Source organism: Aquarana catesbeiana, linkage group LG03 (assembly GCF_042186555.1).
Source record: "Aquarana catesbeiana isolate 2022-GZ linkage group LG03, ASM4218655v1, whole genome shotgun sequence".
Lineage (NCBI taxonomy): Eukaryota > Metazoa > Chordata > Amphibia > Anura > Ranidae > Aquarana > Aquarana catesbeiana.
Window position 1 is genome coordinate 36053056 of NC_133326.1, and position 22976 is coordinate 36076031.

At 43.3% G+C, this 22976-nt stretch overlaps 1 protein-coding gene and 1 pseudogene across 1 annotated transcript in view; one reads left to right on the forward strand and one right to left on the reverse strand.

The window, feature by feature from the left end:
* The window catches only part of AGBL1 (AGBL carboxypeptidase 1), a 1138256-nt gene that overhangs the window by 586381 nt on the left and 528899 nt on the right, over nucleotides 1-22976 (forward strand). Inside the window, exon 18 of the mRNA XM_073623519.1 lies at nucleotides 17360-17540. Within this exon, the coding sequence (XP_073479620.1) occupies nucleotides 17360-17540 (181 nt within the window). The remainder of the gene's footprint in view (nucleotides 1-17359; nucleotides 17541-22976) is intronic.
* Nucleotides 8763-9465, reverse strand: LOC141134424 (large ribosomal subunit protein uL1-like; annotated as a pseudogene).

Consider the following 22976-nt stretch of genomic DNA (forward strand, 5'->3'; position numbering starts at 1 on the left):
TCTTATAAAGACATACCAGTCACAATACAAGCTTTCATTAAGGATTTACTTCCTGACACCCCACAGCACAGATTGGAGTTAGACCGGGCTCACAGGGCTCTCAAACCACCTAGAGCAGACGGTCTTCCACGTGACGTCGTGGTCAAACCACATTTTTACTCCATCAAGGAGGAAATAATGCGGAAATCAAGAACAATGCCTAAAATCATCTTTCAAGGCCACCAACTGCAAATTTTTGCGGATCTCTCCCCATCCACTATACAGAAGAGGAGAGCCTTGAAACCACTCCTCCAAATTCTAATGGACAAGGATATCAAGTATTGGTGGCTTTTTCCGTTTCAGCTAAAATTCATCTGGAAGGGCAAATCATACACTTTCGGTTTGCTTCAAGAAGGTGAAAAGGTTCTGCTTCAACTGGGCCTCATCAGCCAGGACTCTAACTCTACACCGTCGGGATCAAATCCAAATTCAACGAAAAGACAACTTCCAACCAGCCCTCTGACACCAGTTTGGGAATCGGTGAAGTCCAAGAAACATAAGGAGACAGTCCCTCCATGACTCTTTTGAGTTTAAGGCCATCTGGGCCGTGTCCGGTCCTAGTGGACCTTTTTTTTTCTTTCCTCTCAGGTGACCTGGGGGGTCTCGCACCCCGGGTTGGTCCCTCGTGGGATGGTCATCCCTTGGCCTGAATTTTTTACTGGGCCGAGGAGATCTCGCGGGGAATCCCTACCGGGGTTATGAGCCCTACCTAAAATTTACACTTAACACAATTTATAGTTGGGGCCCCCCTCTCGGCCATGTCTCTATGGAGGTGTCTGAGAGGAGGGGGAGGAATGATAATAACCACAATCAGTTTGGGCACTTCATAGTGATCTGCTCCTCCTGTATCCCTATCTCTGAGAGTATTACCTAGAATACCCGACCCATCCGGAATACTCTTCCTCCCTACCCCCTCCACCATGGGCATCTATGCCCACATGGATCCAGTTTCTTATCGCCATCCTAAAAAGGCTCACAGTTTTACGTTACTTTTTTATTCTTTTTTGTTCTATTTTCAAGGCAATATGTAGTCTCACCTCCTGCTCATTTATACATTTCCATTAGTTGAAGCCACCTAGGGTGGAATATTATGCCAGTTATTAATGTTTGAGCCTAACAACCTATATAAGTCATCCCTTTTTCGGTCTTATTTAGAGATATAGATTTAGCGGCCTGTCTGCTGGAGTGGTGCTCATGCACCCCCTCTTGTCTGTGAGATCGGATTTTTGTCTCTTCTCTGGACAAGTGTAGTCCCCGTCTTTTAGAGGGACTCTAAAGTTCACCTTTAAAATAGATGGGGATCCTGTCACCTCCATCCATCGGAAGACTCCCTTGTCTTTCGTCTTTCCTATCTCCTTTACTTTCATCTCTCTTTCTCAAGACGCTCATTATATTCTCTTTTCAGAGGTCGACTGGGGGGACAAACCCCGAGGTTGTATACTGACATCCGAGGACTCTGATAGGCCTACGAGGTACCTTGGCCTTACTGAACTCGATTGGGTAAGTGTTGATTTGGCCCCGGATCGCTCCCCAACTCTGCTCAATGGCTAATACACCACAGATACAAACTACTATCAAGGTAGTTACGCATAATGTACAGGGATTGAATTCTCCCATTAAAAGACGTAAAATTTTTAACTATATGCACGCGCAAAAAGCTGACGTAATTCTCATACAGGAAACCCACTTCCCTAAAAGTTTCTGCCCATCGTTCATTCACGCTAACTTCCCCTTCTTTTCTTTGGCCAATGCCGAGACTAAGACTAAGGGAGTAGGCATTTTTATTTCAAAGAGAAGAAAATTCACCTTAAAGTCAGAACACAAAGACCCCGACGGGAGATACTTATTACTGGTGGGTGAATTAGATGGACAATTATACTCATTTATCTCATATTACGCCCCCAATACTGGCCAATCAGCTTTCTTCCAAAACATGCTGCAGACCCTAAATCCGCTAACTGAAGGCACGGTGATCTTTGGGGGAGACTCCAACACCGCGTTTGATCAGGGATTGGATAAATCTAGACCCCCGGGCGCACGCTTAACCAGACCTTCTAAACAGAGCCTCCGTTTGGCCAAATTACTATATCAACATGGTCTGGTCGACATATGGAGGGAAGTCAACCCCACTACTCGAGACTACACACACTACTCCCACACACACGGAACCTTCTCTAGGATCGACCATATTCTCCTTACATCACCCTCTATCCCACTGACCAAAAAAGCTTTTATTAAAGAGGTGGTCTGGTCGGATCACTCCATGGTAGTTTTGACTCTCCTCCGCCGGGGAAGTCGGCTCCCTGATAGACGCTGGAGACTTAATGAATCCATCCTGAGTGACCCGTCCAGAGCAGCGGAAATCGAAAAACTCATCAAATCCTATTTTCACACGAATGACACACCAGATATTAGCCCCTCTTGCCTCTGGGCAGCCCACAAGGCAGTCCTTAGAGGCCACTTAATTCAAATAGCTTCACACATTAACAAGTCCAATAAAGCGGAAATCGCAAAACTAGATAAGGAATTCTCTGATTTGGCCAAAATGCACAAAACTAACCCTAGCTCGGTACCCATAGCCAAATTAGACGCAGCCCGTACGGCACTAAACATGGCCCTCACTACCAAAGCTGAAAAATGGTTAAGATGGAATAGATCCAAATTCTACTGCCACGGAGACAAATTAAGCTCAATGCTAGCAAGCAGACTCTCTCCAAAATTCAGGTCCCAAGCTCTCCCAAAAATTAAAATCCAGGGGGGCACTCTCTCTCAGAATCCCCAACGTATCATGGGTGAATTTCAGAGATTCTACGAAGCCTTATACAGAGGGGATCAAAACCCTCCTCAACGGGAGATGGACAGTTTTTTAAATAGCATTCAAATTCCTAAATTACAAGATACCCACCGTCAAAAATTAGATGCCCCTACCTCAGCGGAAGAGGTATGCACGGTCATTAAAAACTCTAAAACTCTCTCAGCACCAGGCCCAGATGGGTTTTCTATACCCTATTATAAAACTTTCGCCATTACACTTGCCCCATATATGGCCCGATTCTTCAACGCCCTCAGACAAGGGGGACAACTGGACTCCTCACTTAATATGGCTCACATCACAGTCCTCCCCAAACCCAACAAAGACCCCAGCTCTGTAAGCAACTACAGGCCTATATCTCTTATCAATAATGACTTGAAGTTCCTGACTAAGATCCTTGCAGACCGCCTGGCTTCCTTTATTAGCTTATACATTCACAAAGACCAAGTAGGATTTATTCCTGGAAGACAGGGTCCAGATCAAACTAGACGTGCGATAGATATAATTTCTCTCCTCAACTCAAATTGGGATGGAGGCCCATCCAGACAAGGCTGTCTATTGTCCCTAGATCTCCAAAAAGCCTTCGACTCCGTAAATTGGAATTATATATTCAACATTTTACATAGATGGGGTTTTGGGGACTCCTTTCTGAATGTTCTGCATGCTCTATACTCATTCCCCACAGCCCAGGTACGTCTGCAGGGATTTTACTCTGAGTCTTTCCCCATCTCGAAAGGTACAAGACAGGGGTGTCCCCTATCCCCATTGATTTTTGCCATAGCAATCGAATCCCTAGCAATCGCCATCAGATCCAATCCGAACATACAGGGGGTTCAGTGTGGCCCCCGTCACCACAAATGTGCATTGTTTGCAGATGACATCCTAATGTTTATATCGTCCCCTGACCTCCCTCCCCAACATATGCCGCCTTCTTGACGAATTCGGATCTATCTCAGGACTTAAAGTAAATTATGACAAGTCTCAAGCGCTCAACATCAACCTACCTACCCCTTTGCTGGCCAGGATAAGAGAGAGTTTTGGGTTCACGTGGAATGATGCGCATATCACATACCTGGGGATTAAATTGACCCCCAAGATAGAACTCCTCTATCAAGCTAATTATCCTCAGCTATACCAAAAACTGGAAGAGGACTTGACCAGGTGGTCTGGGCTCTCTCTATCCTGGCTTGGCAAAATAAATTCAATTAAAATGACCCTCCTTCCCCGCATCCTATATTACTTTAGGGCCCTCCCAATCCCTATTGACAAAGCCCGACTTAAAAAATTCCAAGCCAAAATTATACAATTTGTTTGGGGCAAAAGAGGTCATAGATTCTCTAAATCAATCTTGTTTAGAGCCAAGACCGGTGGCGGACTGGGCTTACCTAACCTACTCTGGTATTTCCAAGCAGCCCACCTTGCTCAAATATCAGCAGTTTACTCCCGCTGGGAAAAACCTGACTGGGTGCATATTGAAAGGCTGGCAGTACCACTCCATACCATAGACTATCTCCTCTGGTGCCCTAAAAAACTTCGACCTTCAATCCTATCCCCGACGCTTTCACACTCTTTCCATCTCTGAGATTGTATACGGAAAAACAACCAGAACTCATCTCCTATAGAACCTCTTAAACATATATTTCATAATCCTGACTTCCCACCGGGGCTAGACATTAAAGCCTTTCAATGGTGGCTAGACAAAGGGCTTTACAGGATAGGCCACTTTCTCAGGCCTTTGGGCCCGATCTCCAAACCATATTGTATTAGTAACTTAGAAATGCCCTCCTCAGAATTTTTCAGATTCTCTCAAATCTCAAACTTTTTACAGAATAAGTGCAAGACATCTTCACACAAATTATTAATAACTGAATATGAATCTTGGTGTGGCCAGGCCAGTGAGCAGAGGGGGGGAATTTCGGTGATCTACAGGGCCCTATCATCAACACAATCCAAGGCACCTTACATGATGCAATGGGAGGAGGACTTGGCACAACAATGGAAAACCGACACTTGGCACCGAAATTTTGCAAACTCCTTCAAGGGGATTCTTAATACCAGCCTCATGGAAGCTAGCGCAAAAGTTATAACTAGATGGTACCTAGTCCCATCTAAATTAGCTGCGATTTTCCCATCCTCCTCTCCTCTCTGCTTCAGAGGCTGTGAGTTAAGAGGTGATATGATACATACGTGGTGGTCCTGTCCCAGAATACGCCAGTTTTGGCGCAGGATTTTCACCTGGATTAACAAAATCACGGCCTTATCCATACAAGTATCCCCCCTCATAGCACTCCTTAACTTCCCAGTCCAGGGAGCCTCCAGGATCACGCAATGCCTCATACACTTTATCCTTTTAGGAGCTAAGCTCACGATAGCCAAAGCTTGGAAGCAACCATATGTTTCCACCCTTATGGCCAAACGTAAGATATCCTGGATCATGAACCAGGAAAAGATGGCGGGCGTAGTCTTGGATCGCACAGAAAAGTTCAAAATGGTGTGGGAGCCTTGGGCAGATTTTGTGGGAATATCCCTCTTCTAGAGCCCTCAAGAGGCGACTACAGGACTCTGGGCTCCCCCCAGTCGGCTTCCAATATAAACTCACATTTCTTCTTCTGTCTCTTTCCTTTCTTTTCTCCTCTTCCCCCTCCCATTCTCACTCTCCCTGAGGTCCTCACCCCCCACTTCTTTCTCAAATGTTTTTTAACTAGACTAAACAAAATTACTCTTTAGTAATGTGGTCTAGCATTATGTTGGTACACCGCACACTCCTCAAAAATGGAAAAACCAGTTACTTGTTAAGAACATTTTTTCTTCCATTTTTTTTTTCATTGCATTTAAACTAGTTGTTTGTCAGGGCGGTCAAATACATGCCATAATTACTGGTCTGTGGTTATGCCTAGACCTTTGATATGTCTTGTACGCCAAAAATACTTATTACCCTCCACTGAAAGTGATGGGTGGTTTTCTTTTTTTTTATGTGTGTTTTTTTTTCACAAATGTTACGTATTGCAAGATAAATGTCGGAATGGGGGGTCTTGGGGGGGGGGGGGGGGGGGGCTCTTCCACAGAATGTTCCCTATTGGGGTGGGGGAGCTCCCTCCGTCTGGGATCACCCACCATAACATAAAGAGAGGTGACCCGAGTTAAGGCAATAAAGGTCTAGATAATTTAGTCTTTGCTTTCCGGGATTTCATCCTCAACTACATGAAACCTTTTATGTATTATTGCTTTCCAAGTTATACTTACCACTTTCTGATCACTTTAAGAATTTAATGTACTATTTGATGATTATTTCTCTGTAACTGTTACATCATTCTCAGGTATGGCGGGGCTGTGGACCTGCTTCATGTTTATTGCCTATGATGTATTCACTTTTATTGGAAAATAAAATATATTGAAACAAAGTAGCGCAGTGCTGAATAGCAAAAAAATGGCCTGGTCATGAAGGGGGTGAACCCTTCCGGAGGTCAAATGCATGAATTTGACCGTTTTTGCCGCCAACCAGCCATCGATCCTCATCAATGTTAATTGTGGGAGTAATGATGTTACAGCTGAGGTTTTATTACAGAACCAGTAGAAATCATAAATTTAGCCTACAGATAAACTTCTAGTGTAGTAAGTGTAGGCATGTGTTCTCTTTAAGAAACTCACCATTCCAAAAGCATTGCTCGGTAGTGCGTGGAGAGAATGTTAATATTTTCCCAGATAATTTGGCTACTAGATATGTGTTGGCTGACTTTTTGCCATCACCATTCATATGAAAAAACACAGTTAATAGAAACTCGCTATTCTGAATAGCCTGCTGTGAATGGAGAGTCAAGCTGATTTGTACACAATATGCATTTCTTCTGTAAGCTTTCCAGTGAGGCCAAGATATATTATTCAGTTTCAGTATGCTGACTATGTGGATGTTCAAAAAAATGTTAAGTACCTAATTACACGTTAATTGATGATTGCTATATTTCCAGGGTGGCTGAATGGTTTTATAATAAGCTCAATTAGTTTATTATACATTCGACTATTAGCTTGTTATACATTCAGCTAGGTTTCTGGCCCTCCAGAGCAAAATTTAATTTACATTCCCTGGGAGATGTTCATAGCTGGATCTGAAGTACACCTGCATTATTCCCTTCATTCTAGATCTCTGACTTGTAGCCTGCCCTGTTTTGTGTTACAAGAGAACCCTGGCATGGGATTAAAAGGGTCTTTGCCCCTGGGGTCACATACAAGGGAGTAGTGAAGCTTGCCGCTTTATGGCATAGCAGAGAAACTACAAGGCTACGTTTCTATATTTATTTTCTGTAAGTCAGATTTGCAATAAACGCCTACATTTCAAACCTCCAAAAGAATGTTATCTAACAGGAAGGTTGTACAGTTCCTTCATATTAAACATCTGGCTAATAGCTGGACATACTATGTATTTAACTACTTCCCTACCAGGCCAATTAGGACATTTCTCTTCTACATGTAAAAATAATAATTTTTAGCTAGGAAATTACTTAGAACCTCCAACCATTATATATGTGAGTACACCCCTCACATTTTTGAAAATATTTTATTCTATGTTTTCTTGTGACAACACTGAAGAAATGACACTTTGCTACAATGTAAAGTAGTGAGTGTACAGCTTGTATAACAGTGTAAATTTGCTGTCCCCTCAAAATAACTCAACACACAGCCATTAATGTCTAAACCACTGGCAACAAAAGTGAGTACACCCTTAAGTGAAAATGTCCAAATTGGGCCAAAAGTGTCAATATTTTGTGTGGCCACCATTATTTTCCAGCACTGCCTTAACCCTCTTGGGCATGGAGTTCACCAGAGCTTCATAGGTTGCCACTGGAGTCCTCTTCCACTCCTGATGACATCACAGAGCTGGTGGATGTTAGAGACCTTGCGCTCCTCCACCTTCTGTTTGAGGGTGTCCCACAGATGCTCAATAGGGTTTACTTCTGGAGACATGCTTGGCCAGTCCATTACCTTTACCCTCAGCTTCTTTAGCAAGGCAGTGGTCACCTTGGAGGAGCGTTTGGAGTCATTTTCATGTTGAAATACTGCCCTGCTGCCCAGTCTCCAAAGGGAGGGGATCATGCTCTGCTTTAGTATGTCACACATGTTGGCATTCATGGTTTCCTCAATGAACTGTAGCTCCCCAGTGCTGGCAGCACTCATGCAGCCCCAGATCATGGCACTCCCATAACAGTGCTTGACTGTAGGCAACACTTGTCTTTGTACTCCTCACCTGGTTGCCACCACACCAGCTTGACACCATCTGAACCAAATAAGTTTATCTTGGTCTCATCAGACCACAAGACATGGTTCCAGTAATGCATGTCCTTAGTCTGCTTGTCTTCAGCAAACTGTTTGGGGGCTTTCTTGTGCATCATCTTTAGAAGAGGCTTCCTTCTGGGACGAAAGCCATGCAGACCAATTTGATGCAGTGTGCGGCGTATGGTCTGAGCACTGACTGGCTGACCCCTCACCCCTTTAACCTCTGCAGCAATGCTGGCAGCACTCATACATCTATTTCCCAAAGACAACCTCTGAATGTGATGCTGAGCACATGCATTCAACTTCTTTGGTGGACCATGGCGAGGCCTGTTCTGGGGGGAACCTGTCCTATTAAACCGCTGTATGGTCTTGGCCACTGTGCTGCAGCTCAGTTTAAGGGTCTTGGCAATCTTCTTATAGCCTAGGCCATCTTTATGAAGAGCAACAATTCTCTTTTTCAGATCCTCAGAGAGTTCTTTGCCATGAGGGGCCATGTTGAACTTCCAGTGACCAGTATGAGAGGGTGAGAGCGATGACACCAAATTTAACACACCTGCTCCCCATTCACATCTGAGACCTTGTAACACTAACAAGTCACCTAACACCGGGGAGGGTGACTTTTTTTTTAAGTTAAAAAAAAAGTTATTGGTATCACAAATTAGTACAGACATTGTGGTTTGCACATTGTGCTCTTGATGTACAGGGCCCTCACATTCTGCCAGTTCTTTTTCAGTAGTGATACCAAGAAGTTAATGGAAAGTTGGATGTTGTAGACAAGTTCCTCCTCTGTCATCTTGACATGGCCAACTGCTACAGCCAAACACAGGACCTTTTTCATCTGAAACTTAATGGTGGACTTGACTTCATCAGTTTTTGCCACCATGTTCTCGTTGTGAGTCAACAAAGAAGGAAATTTTCCTGGTTTATTCAAACCAGGTCCCAAAATACGAGGAATCTGCTTGATAAGTGATTCGGAGGCCAAAAAGGCATCAAACTCCTTAGCTAACTTCTTCACGGGCTTCTTGTTAAGCTTCTTAAGAGCTTCAATATCCATGTAGGGTAAATCCAGAGCCTTAGCTTAATCACAGTAATGCTGATCTCCCCAAATGCCTACTGAGAATTTGGGCCTTGGTGTAGACTTTAACCTGACAGTGCCAGAGAAACGCTTGTCCTTTTGGGGGTCATAGTTTTTTAGGCTGATCTGAAGTTCCACGGATTGCAGAAAATTTCTCTTCTTCCTTCTTGACCCCAGTAGAACCTCCCTCGCAGCTTCATGGAGGGTATCGCGAGAAACTTTGCTGCTCATCGTGCATCAGATCTCAGCGGCTAGAAAAACTATATTTTTTTTTAAGCAGAGGGCCTAGAGAATAAAATGGTGGGTTTTACAATTTTTGATGTCACACGGTATTTGTGCAGTGTTTTTTTTTTTAAACACAACATTTGTGAGAAAAAATATATTTTAATTCATTTTAGTGCACACAAACACAATATAATATAAATTTTCTTGTAAAACGTTAAAGATGAAGTTATGCAGCGTAAATAGATACCTAACATGTCACACTTTAAATCTGCGCACACTTCTGGAACAACGCTTTAAGGTCATCACAGTGGACAAGGGGGCACTATTTATGTCTAGAGGAAAAAAGATTTAATCTCCAAATACGGAAAGGTTTCTTCACAGTAAAAGCTGTGAAAATGTGGAATAGACTCCATAGGTGGTTCTGGCCAGCTCAGTAGATTGCTTTGAAAACGGCCTGGATTCTTTCCTAGGTGTACAAAAACATAACTGAGTACTAACATTTATAGGTAAAGTTGATCCAGGGAATATTAGATTGCCTACTGGGGGATCAGGAAGGGATTTTCCCCTGCAGGAGCAAAATGGATCATGCTTTGCTGGGGTTTTTCGCCTTCCTCTGGATCAACTGTGGTTAATAGACATGTGCATTTGTTTTCGTCCGAATGCATTTTCACCCGAATTTCAGGTATTTTCGTTATTGTTTTAACAAACGATAACGAAAGAGCAGAGTCCGAAAAACGAAAGATCCGACATAAACAAATGCTTTATTTTCGTTTTCGTTGCTACAACAGTTCGATATAGATAGGAGATTCGACATGATGATGACAATAACAATCTGTGTCCATCAATCCTGTGGTCGAATGTGCCTAACCTTAACTCTATTAGTCCAAGATTATTCTACATAGAGAGTAAAGACTCGACGTAGGGGAGAAAAGATTCGACGTAGGGGAGAAAAGATAAATAAAAATAATGATGATGATGATGAATGTTATTGGCTGATTGTAACCAAAGAGGAGGAGCAGTAAAATAGCTAGAACTAAGTACACACATACTTTGGCTCATGGTGTCTGTTGAAAGTTCTAAGAAGATTCGACGGAGCAGGTGAACCATACGGCGTCGTACAGTTTAGCTGCTCCGTCGAATCTTTGAACATTGGACAGACACCATAAGCCTTCAATGACAGATTCGACCTTAATTTGGATTTTCAGACGAATGCAATTTTTAACGAAAAACAAAATAAATAAAAACAAATTTCGGGAGTAACTAAATAAATGTATTTTTTGGACGAAAACGAAATTACGAAACAAAATATTTCAGTGTGCACATGTCTAGTGGTTAATAGGATTGTGTATATGGGATTTTTTTTTCTTTAGTTGAACTAGATGGACTTGTTTCTTTTTTCAACCTGACTAACTATGTAACGCCAAACTACCATACTTAAAAATCTCCATAGGCAATGCTTTATGAGCCTTTACAGGTTACCAGTTTAGTTACACATGAGGTCTTGTGCTAGAATTATTGCTTATGCTGAAGCTTGCTGCAATACCTCACATGTGTGGTGCAAACACCGTTTACACACGCGTGCATGACCTACGTATGTCTTTGCCTTTGCATGCAAGCATGGGGGGGACACGGCTCTTTACTTTTCTTAATTTTATTATTTATTTATTATTTTTACACTCTCTCATTTTTTTTTTTATCAACTTTATTGCTATCGCAATGGATGAAAAACATCCTATGTGATAGCATGGGCAGTGAAAGATACTTTTAACTGAAACATCTGGGGTATATTAGACCCCAGATCTCCCCTCTGCCCTTAAAAGCATCAGATCAAACTGAGATCGCTTGATCAGATACTAGTAATGGTTTGTTTACATCCTGGCGAATACATCTTGCTTTCGGTTTCTTAGGTCATAGAGATGATCAAGGACATTCCGATCCTAGGCCATCTCTATGGTAAGCCGGCGGACGCGCCGATGTTCTGTTGAAATGACCAATTCATCGAGATCTCCAATCACGTCACTTCCGGTTAAGCATCAGTAACTGGAGATTTAGACGAGTTGCTGTTTTGACACAACACCGGCAAGCGTAAACACTCCAGTACAGTACACGGTATTATGAGCAAACATTGTTAGACCGCCTGATACTAACCAACAGTATGGCCGCCTCCAAGGCGGAATCAACTTTTTCCTCCTTAGCCGCTGCTCTGTCAAAACAGCAAACCCTTTGTGTGTACCCGGCGTGTACATTCTTGCCGGTGTTGTGTCAAAACAGAAACTCATCTAAATCTCCTGTTACTGATGCTTTATAGTAACTGGAAGTGATGTGATTCGAGATCTCGATGAATTGGCGATTTTGACAGAGCACTGGCTTCAGTCCAGGCTTCTGGGACAGGAGAGCACAGAAAGGTTGCCTGAAGCTGTAGGCATCATCCCAATATCACCACTGAAAGTCCAGGACATCAAAGGACTTCCTACAGGTGGGAAGCGCTTAGATCAGGATGTTCATGAGGTTTGATGACTTAGATGCATGTGTCTTTTTCCTTTAAAATACTCATGCACCCAAATATTAAAATAATTCACAATCATCCAGCTAAAGGCCAGTAGAGGCCTGGGAACTTTAAAGTGGAATTCAAGGCTATTGCTAACTAAGCTTAAATTTGCCCCAATCCACTATCTAATACCTATACTAACTACCATGTAGAAAGAAGATGCTTACTTACCTATTCTCAGGGTGCTCCGGGACAGTCACGTGATCTCCCCAGTGGCCGGCTTCAGGGGAGAGGAGAGAGTTGCGGTGGCGAATAAAATGCCTGTGCAGTGATGGCACCCATAGACTTACTATGGGGCATTCGTTGTTGGCTGTCCCTCCTCTCCCCTGAAGCCACCGCTGGGAGCCAAACACATGACCGGATCAGATCACCCTGAAAATATAAAATTTAGTATAGGTTAGTATAGGTGTTAGGAGGAGGGTGGGAGCTGTATTAAGCTTAGTTATTTAGCACCTGTAATACCACTTTAACACATACTGTATGTGAGGATCTGTTGCCCTCTACTGTTTGTAAAGAAATGTGCTGCTTCATGTAGAAGGAGCCGCTGGATAGGATTGGCCTTCTGTTCTTTGCTTCAACCTTCTCAAGGGCCTTAGCCCCTCTGACACTCCGGGTTAAGCTTAAAAGCAAGTAAACACAGTGAAGTACAACAAACAATTATTATAACCCATTAGTAGTAATATCTTGAAAGCAAGCATCAAAACAATTAGCAAGAGTAAACTTAAAAGAAAGTTCCAGCCTGTAAAAAAAAAAAAAAAAAGTCAGCAGCTACAAATACTGTAGCTGCTAACTTTCAACATACGGACACTTACCTGTCCTGGAATGCCGCGGTGTTGACACGCCTAGCCGATTCATCAATCGGCATCAGGTGCAGGCGCCGGAATCTTCACTAAGGTAAACAGGAAGTGAAGCCTTGCGGCTTCACAGCCGGTTTCCTACTACGCATGCGCGAGTCACGCTGCGCTTTCTGAATGGTCCCACTGTCCTCTGGGACCTGTGTGTTGCCCAGAAGGCAGTGGGGGGAAAGTTTCGTAGATCGCCACAATCGCAGTGAGGCAATCTTACCCGGAAGTGGGATCGGGTACCTGGTTTTAACAGGTATCCGCTCCCCCCTCCCCACCAAATGTGGCAGTGAAGGGGGGAGGGTGCAAACAAATGGAGCTTCCCCGTTTGGGTGGAGCTCTGTTTTAAAGTGTTTGTCACCCCAACACCTCATATTCCTGATATGTTCCTGCTGTACCATGTACTTGTATGAGAAAGTATCTTGTTATCTTTGTATTGCTTAATTTGTCTGAAATCCCTGGTGTTCCTGCAAGCCCCTCTGCTTTCCTATTAAAAACTGACCATACTAAGCAGGAGAGCTATGCTGGGAGCTCAGTGTGCTCTCCTCCAATGATCAGACTCGTCCTGACACGGCCCAGCCATTCACTGGGAAACTCAGTGTGCTGCTGCTTCTCCTCCCCCCGGCTCTTATGCAGCTGAGAATAGAGGGAATATGATCATTTTTAAAAAAAGGAAAAAAAGGTATTTATAATTTTTTTATATCTATACAAAAATGTTTTACCCTATTACCCTATTACACTATTTTAACCTGAATGGGTTGTTTTATAAGGTGATCGTTTACAATCACTTTAATGTATTATTACTTTGTAAGCTTGATAGCCAAGCAAGTAAAAACAGACTGTAATTTGTGGTAACACAGTTCTGCATACAGGATGGTGAACAGCAAAGAGCTAAGCATAGCTAACACATAATGCCCAGGTCAGCATAAACAGTAGAAGCACCACCTAAAATGCAACAGCAGGCAGTAATGAAGTTTGAACTACCAATATGGGAGGTAGACTGCCAGTGTGTACTAATGGCAGGGGTGCTAGACCCAAACTGACTGGGAAGGCACAGTCAGAGCTAAATGAAAAAAGAACAAAAAGTGGGGGTCTTTTAGGAAAATTTGAATGGCAAATGAAAGGGGCAGTTCTTAAAGTTGATCTTCTTCAGGCTGACATTGAGGCCCTTCAATTGAACGTTGGTGCACTTATGTTAATTCTGGTAGGTATGCATGCAGTAAAATGGTGAAAAGTGCAATACAGCTCCACCCAAAGTGAAGTAGAAGAGGGCAACTGATAGAAAGATGCAGTATGACTGAAGCTCAGAGTTGATAAAGGTGTGGGGCATTGAGGCCATTATGTAGGCCTCAGGGACTTTTAACGGTGCTTAAATCAATAATATACCGGACGTATCATAAAATCGTATTTTATTAGACACTCTCATTAAAAGAAAACAGACATTAATAAGGGACAATATACAAAACAGAAAAAAGGGGAAGATGACCCTTTGATACAGAAGTTAATACCACTTTCTCAACATGTTTCGCTTGCATAAGCTTCTTCAGGAGATATATTTGTGATATTAGAGTCAACTATGAAAGAATAAAGAAAATATATCTGTAAACAATACATATACATGTCTGCTTATATCTCATACAATCATGATATTTAAATATGAACAATGTACAAGAAGAAAGAAAAAAAAAAAAATAATATATATATATAATAGATAAATCTATATATGTATAAGCATCATATATTAAAGCATCACAAAAAAAAAAAAAAAAAAAAAAACCTACACACATTTCAACATTTCATATATATGATCATCATTAGGCTCGAAAGAGCTTACCTGTAGAGAAAAATATATGAATTAAAAGGGGGACTTGTGTAATGGCAAATACTTCCTCCTCAGCTCCCACCTCACTATAACGGCATGCAGAGAGGAATAAAATTCCTAAAGCATAACACTTGTTTGAAAAAAGAAAAAATTGAGAGCAATAAGTCTGGATGAGTAAAATAATTTTCTGTAGCATAGTATATGCTACAGAAAATTATTTGCTATGCTACAGAAAATATATGCTATGCTACAGAAAATTATTTTACTCATCCAGACTTATTGCTCTCAATTTTTTCTTTTTTCAAACAAGTGTTATGCTTTAGGGATTTTATTCCTCTCTGCATGCCGTTATAGTGAGGTGGGAGCTGAGGAGGAAGTATTTGCCATTACACAAGTCCCCCTTTTAATTCATATATTTTTCTCTACAGGTAAGCTCTTTCGAGCCTAATGATGATCATATATATGAAATGTTGAAATGTGTGTAGGTTTTTTTTTTTTTTTTTTTTTTTTGTGATGCTTTAATATATGATGCTTATACATATATAGATTTATCTATTATATATATTTATTTTTTTTTTTTCTTTCTTCTTGTACATTGTTCATATTTAAATATCATGATTGTATGAGATATAAGCAGACATGTATATGTATTGTTTACAGATATATTTTCTTTATTCTTTCATAGTTGACTCTAATATCACAAATATACTCCTGAAGAAGCTTATGCAAGCGAAACATGTTGAGAAAGTGGTATTAACTTCTGTATCAAAGGGTCATCTTCCCCTTTTTTCTGTTTTGTATATTGTCCCTTATTAATGTCTGTTTTCTTTTAATGAGAGTGTCTAATAAAATACGATTTTATGATACGTCCGGTATATTATTGATTTAAGCACCGTTAAAAGTCCCTGAGGCCTACATAATGGCCTCAATGCCCTTCTCTAATATTTAAAGTAATTATTTGGGATGTGGTGCTTTTGAATTTTCCTCTTATTCCATAATTTTCTATTGATAAAGGTGTGGTAAAGGCTTGATGGCAATGAGGTATAGAATATCTGTAAAGAGATGCGGCCTGTGTGCTCTAAGTGTCTTGCTCTCAGCAACTTGATTAATGCTAATAGTGTAGTAATGGCGCTCTCACCGAATCCTGGAGGTGGAGATAGGCTCTCGTGATGGAAGGGAGCCCCGTTGGTCTGGTTTTGGTGCTTCTGCAATCACACTAGGTGAAGTAAGGAATCTGATGAATGCTCTGGTCTCTTGGTGGCAACCCCACAGGCTCAGAAAGTCGGCATTGCTCCTGTATCTCTGCTTATCTTGCTCTGTATCTCAGGCTCTAGAAAAGACTGCATCACCCTCCTGTGCACAGTCAATGGCACAAACCAATCTGTAGGTATAGTCTCCTGCGACACCAAGCAATCTGGATTTCCCAAGCAAAAGAATAAAAAGCACCTTGAGGGTTTGCATTAAAGTCTATGGGTTCACCCATCTATGCTATCCCCCTGCTGGCCGGAAGATAGTTGTGCAGCACAACATCAATATCTCTGAAGAGGGAGAGAACTAGATAAAAAGCAATGTCTATGTCTCCATATTGTCATTGCCCAGTACTTGTCTATGTCTCCATATTGTCATAGCTGGCTACATTAATATCACAGAGTTAACTATGTATAAGCACTGTCTGTCTCTGGGTTGCTGTATTGCAAACCCTAGAGGGAGGGAGGAAGTAGAGAGAGAGGGTCTGGGACCACAAGTCCTGCCATGGAGTTACTGTTAATCCAGACCAGAAGAAGGGATTATTAGGCAAGTGTTCCTATGTTTAAATTGACCAAATATACCGACATACCATATTTGTTTCGTAAAGGGGGTTTTCTATCTATACAAAACATTTTATGACTTCCTGTTGTTTCCTTACTTATTTAATACTCACTAAACTAAGTAACTGCCCCAAGCTACTGTGTTGTAGAAGGGCTACCAGCTCAAAAGCACTTATACAACAGGGATAACAAACTGTGTAGATCATTTGTGGTGTATATACTGTAAGTGAAATTTGGTTTGTATGACAATGATATAAATAGACTACACGTAGACGTAGGGGGTTATTTACGAAAGGCAAATCCACATTGACTACAAGTGCAAACTACAAGTGCAAAGTGCACTTAGAAGTGCAGTCGCTGTAAATCTGATGGGTAGATCTGAAATGGGGGGAAGCGCTCCTGATTTTATTATCCAATCACGTACAAGCTAAAATGCTGTTTTTTTATTTTCCTTGCATGTCCCTTCGGATCTACAGCGACTGCACTTCCAAGTGCACTTTCAGTGCAATTTCAAGTGCATTTTGCACATGATTGGATAATAAAATCAGCAGAGCTTCCCCTCATTTCAGATCTACCCCTTAGATTTACAGTGACTGCACTTCCAAGTGCATTTTTAGTGCAATTTCAAGTGCACTTTGCACTTGTAGTTTGCACTTGTAGTGCAAAGTGGATTTGTCTTTAGTAAATAACCCCCATAGTCTAATAAATGAAAGGTAATAAATAAATAAAAGAGCAAACATTACCTAGAGACATATTAACACCTTTATAAAAGCTAAAATCCCACAATAAATAAACATTGTAAATTCTTGGATTTTTAAGAAAAGTGATTACCAATTATTTTTTAATACTTTGTAAAGATGTGTATCTATAAGGATACAATTTAAATGAAATCATTTATCATCTCATTGTTCCTATTGTAGGCAGTCGTCATTATGTGGTTCTCACTGCCCGGGTACATCCAGGAGAGAGCAATGCCAGTTGGGTAATGAAGGGAACACTTGAGTTTCTTATTAGTGATGACCCTATTGCTGAGATTCTGAGGGAAATGTTCATTTTTAAGATCATCCCCATGCTTAACCCAGATGGAGTCATCAATGGCAAGTAAGTAAAGAATGGAAAAAGCATGTCATGGACACCATAAGAATAGCACATGATGCACAAGTATATGTCAAACAAACAAATCTTTCTTGATGTCTCTTACAACAAACACATTCTACTGTGATGAGAAATTGTAGAATAAGTTGATTATAGATAAAGGCAATCGTGGTTAGAAAAAAAATCTAGAGGTACTTACAGTCCTTTACAGAAGGTTCTATAGTTCTTAAATAACACATTAACCATTCAGTGAGTGCAATATTATATTTTTTGACACTTTCCTTCAAACAGAAGTAAATTCACTACTAATCACCTACTGACATTTGATATTCTCTATGGGTTTTAAATGGCCAGTTTAAGACATTAGTAAACCTTATACAAAAACCTCATTAATGATATCACAAAAGCTAATTTATGTATATTAATTAAATATAAAATACTTTGCTGATTCCCAAACACAAAGTGCAGAAACGTATGTGAAAAGTCTCTAGAATTGAATATCAAAAGTCCACAAGTGAAGTAAAAAGTCTAATTAATTTAGTGCTAAAAAAAATAAAATAAATGTGCAACAAGTGTGTGCAAAAGGAAAAATGGTGACCACATCCTCTCTTGAGGGGCACAGACAACATCAGGTGTGACGAAACAGGTAGGGTGGAGCCTGATGTGACGTCATTGTGCAGACCGATATATCAATACCTGGATGGATACATGATTGAGGAGCTCCTTTTGAGTGTCCCCTGAGATGGTAATGGTACTTTTGGTTAAGATCCATAAAGACATGAATGAACGAGTTTGGGGTGGAGGATCAGGGTCCTGACCTCAATCCGATAGGAAACCTTTGGGATGAATTAGAGCGGAGATTGTAATCCAGGCCTTCTCGTCCACATCAGTGCATGACCTCACAAATGTGCTTCTGGAAGAATGGTCAAACAATATTGAACCCTGCCGACTAAGACTGGGATGCCATTAACCACTTCAGCCCAGGAAGGATTTACCCCCTTCCTGACCAGGCCATTTTTTGCGATACGGCACTGCGTCGCTTTAACTGACAATTGCGCATTTGTGCGACTTTGTACCCAAATAAAATTGTTGTCCTTTTTTTCCCACAAATAGAGCTTTCTTTTAGTGGTATTTGATCACCTCTGTATTTTTTATTGTTTGCGCTATAAACAAAAAAGAAGCTACAATTTTGAAAATAAAACAATATTTTTTACTTTCTGCTATAACACATATCCCCAAAAAATATATAAAAAAAACACATGTATTCATCAATTTAGGCCAATATGTATTCTACTACATATTTTTGGTAAAAAAAAAATCACAATGACGTATATTGATTCGCTTGCCCAAAAGTTATAGAGTCTACAAAATAGGGGAAAGATTTAGGGACTTTATTTTTTTTTATTGTTTTTACTGGTAATGGCGGCGATCTGCGATTTTTAGTGGGACTGCGACATTGCGGCGGACAAATCTGACCCTAAGTGACACTTTTTGGGGACCAGTGACACCAATACAGTGATCAGTGCTATAAAAATGAACTAATTACTGTATAAATGTCACTGTCAGGGAAGTGGTTAACACTAGGGGGCGATCAAGGGCTTAACTGTGTTCCCTGGGAGGTGTTTCTAACTGTATGGGGGGATGGGCTGCCTGGGAGAAGAGGGAAATCACTGTTCCTGATCACCAGGAACAGCAAAGCTCTTTCGCCTCAGAACGGAGATCTGTTTGTTTACATTGACACATCCCCGTTCTGGCTCTCTGTGGAGAGATCGCGGGTGGTCGGTGGACATCGAGTCCGCCGGACCCGTGGGTGGGCTCCCGCGGCGTGCAGCCGCAAAAGCCAGTGCATGAACCAACGTACTAGTACGTCAATTCGCACAGCAGAGCCAACTTGCCGCAGTTGAACTGCGGCGGCTGGTCGGCAACTGGTTAAAGTTCACGTGCGTGTAAAGGAAGGTGCCCCAATACTTTTGTTAATATAGTGTGTGTGTATATATATATATATATTGCATGTAAACGAATATTGATATTTGGTACACTATAATTGATTTGGTGCTGCATATATTTATGTTGTATAAAGAAAGAAAAATGTGCAACCAAAAAAAAAGAAATGTAAATTGTGAATGGGAATTTTTTGTGATGTGAAAAAAGGGAACAACTAAATGTTTTACCAACAATGTAGCAATTGAAACTAAAAATATGTATCTGTGATTGAACACTTAGTGGCAATTTCAGAAAAAGGAAGAACAATCCTATATAATATAGTCCATAGACAGGGCCGGTGCTACCACTAGGCGGACAAGGCAGCCGCCTAGGGCGCACTGCTGCCTAGGGCGCAGCCATGGCCTGTCACCTCCTCATCCCTGCTGGATGTAACCTATGGAGCCGCTGTCCCTGTGTGGCGGGTCTGCAGGAGTGTGTACTGGAGGTCCAGAGGAGGTGAGGGAATGTCTGTTGCTGGGGATCATGCAGGGGCGCGGGGAGGGATGTATCACATGCAGTACACTGACTGATCCCTCCCCCGACTCCCCCAGCTGCAGAGCTGTTCGGCAGATCAGGGCTCTGATTGATGCTGAGGAGCTGGGCCGCCTCCTTCATTGTCACTAGTCGGGACTCGTGAGGGGGTGTGGCCAGCCAAGGGGTCATCCTGCCTGTCACTGGGGGGCAGGGGGCGGAGCGGCCAGCCTCAGGGATGATCACACGGTCCTTCTGGGCAGAGCAACATGGAGGTAAAAAAAAGCTCTAAAAATGCTGTTTTGTTTTTATGCAGCCACTGGGTTGAAAAGTGCTCTGCCGATATCTCAGTCAGGACAGTGCTACAGGAAAGACCAGATGTCATCTTGATCTTTGTCAACTTTATTATTTCTATCTTTAGACTTTTGCACATAAGTAAAAAAGTTCTGTTATCTGACAAAGATCAAGATAATATCTGTTTTTTTCCTGTAGCACTGTCCTGACTGTGAGATATTGGGCAGAGCAGTTTTCAACCCAATTGCACCCAGTCCTCTGCCCTGCTGTCACCCAGCCCTCTGCTGTCACCCATCCTCTGCCTGCTGTCACCCAGTCCTCTGCCTGCTGTCACCCAGTCCTCTGCTGTCACCCAGTCCTCTGCCTGCTGTCACCCAGTCCTCTGCCCTGCTGTCACCCAGCCCTCTGCTGTCACCCAGTCCTCTGCCTTCTGTCACCCAGCCCTCTGGTGTCACCCAGCCCTCTGCTGTCACCCAGTCCTCTGCCTGCTGTCACCCATCCTCTGCCTGCTGTCACCCAGTCCTCTGCTGTCACCCAGTCCTCTGCCCTGCTGTCACCCAGTCCTCTGCCTGCTGTCACCCAGTCCTCTGCCCTGCTGTCACCCAGCCCTCTGCTGTCACCCAGTCCTCTGCTGTCACCCAGACCTCTGCCTTCTGTCACCCAGCCCTCTGGTGTCACCCAGCCCTCTGCTGTCACCCATCCTCTGCCTGCTGTCACCCAGTCCTCTGCCTGCTGTCACCCATCCTCTGCCTGCTGTCACCCAGTCCTCTGCCTGCTGTCACCCAGTCCTCTGCCTGCTGTCACCCAGTCCTCTGCTGTCACCCAGTCCTCTGCCTGCTGTCACCCAGTCCTCTGCCTGCTGTCACCCAGTCCTCTGCCCTGCTGTCACCCAGTCCTCTGCCTGCTGTCACCCAGTCCTCTGCCTGCTGTCACCCAGTCCTCTGCTATGCTATCACCCAGTCCTCTGCCTGCTGTCACCCAGTCCTCTGCCCTGCTGTCACCCAGCCCTCTGCTGTCACCCAGACCTCTGCCTTCTGTCACCCAGCCCTCTGGTGTCACCCAGCCCTCTGCTGTCACCCAGTCCTCTGCCTGCTGTCACCCAGTCCTCTGCCTGCTGTCACCCAGCCCTATGCCCTGCTGTCACCCAGCTCTCTGCTGTCACCCAGCCCTCTGCCTGCTGTCACCCAGTCCTCTGCCCTGCTGTCACCCAGCTCTCTGCTGTCACCCAGTCCTCTGCCTTCTGTCACCCAGCCTTCTGCTGTCACCCAGTCCTCTACCTGCTGTCACCCAGTCCTCTGCCTTCTGTCACCCAGCCCTCTGCCTGCTGTCACCCAGTCCTCTGCCCTGCTGTCACCCAGTCCTCTGCCTTCTGTCAGCCAGCCTTCTGCTGTCACCCAGTCCTCTACCTGCTGTCACCCAGTCCTCTGCCTTCTGTCACCCAGCCCTCTGCCTGCTGTCACCCAGTCCTCTGCCCTGCTGTCACCCAGTCCTCTGCCTGCTGTCACCCAGTCCTCTACCTGCTGTCACCCAGTCCTCTACCTGCTGTCACCCAGTCCTCTGCCCTGCTGTTACCCAGTCCTCTGCCTGCTGTCACTAAGCCCTCTGCTGTCACCCAGTCCCCTGTTGTCGCCCAGTCCTCTGCCCTGCGTTCACCCAGTCCTCTGCCTGCTGTCACCAAGTCCTCTGCCCTGCTGTCACCCAGTCCTCTGCTGTCACCCAGTCCTCTGCTGTCACCCAGCCCCCTGCTGTCACCCAGCCCTCTGCTGTCACCCAGTCCCGTTGTCGCCCAGTCCTCTGCCCTGTGTTCACCCAGTCCTGTGCCTGCTGTCACCAAGTCCTCTGCTCTGCTGTCACCCAGTCCTCTGCTGTCACCCAGTCCTCTGCTGTCACCCAGCCCTCTGCTGTCACCCAGTCCCCTGTTGTCGCCCAGCCCTCTGCTGTCACCCAGTCCCCTGTTGTCGCCCAGTCCTCTGCCCTGCTGTCACCGAGCCCTGTGCTGTCATCCATTTCTCTAAAAAAAGAATTTGAAATGTTGGCAACTATGCTCGCTGTGTACGGCAGTTCAATGAGGGGGCAACAAACATTACAGGGGGTATAGACAGGGCCGGTGCTAGACTGTTTTGCGCCCTTTCTATACCATATAGAGATATAGAAATTATATTTTAGCGGTACAAAAGTTTTTTTTTTCTGGGGGGGGGCGCAAGTAGCTGGTCTCGCCTAGGGCGCAAAATAGTCTAGCACCGGCCCTGTCCATAGACTGCTGTAAGTTGTTATATCCAAACACAAAACTTCATGGGGCATCAAAAAAACATTTAAACAATTTTGTTCTGTTCCTCAATAATCAAAGCAAACAGCGCCGCTTACCAGATCAGGTGGATCTCAAATTATAGAGATCATATGAGCACACACAGGAGGGGTAGATTCGGAAACATATGAAACAATCAGCGATGACAAAAACCTTTCCTCCTATTCCCGCACAGCACTGCTGTGGTATTATTTTCCTGGATCCTCCAAGGGAAACACTCCATGCAAAGATGTATATTATGGAATAGAAGAGAGAGGCTTCATGGTGCAGTACTTAAGAAAGTTTTATTCAAAAAAAGTTTTCCATCGGCACTGACATCCAACATGAGCGGTATACAAACAATTAAAAACTCAAGCCAGCCAGCTGATGCGTGATGACGTCAAGATCTA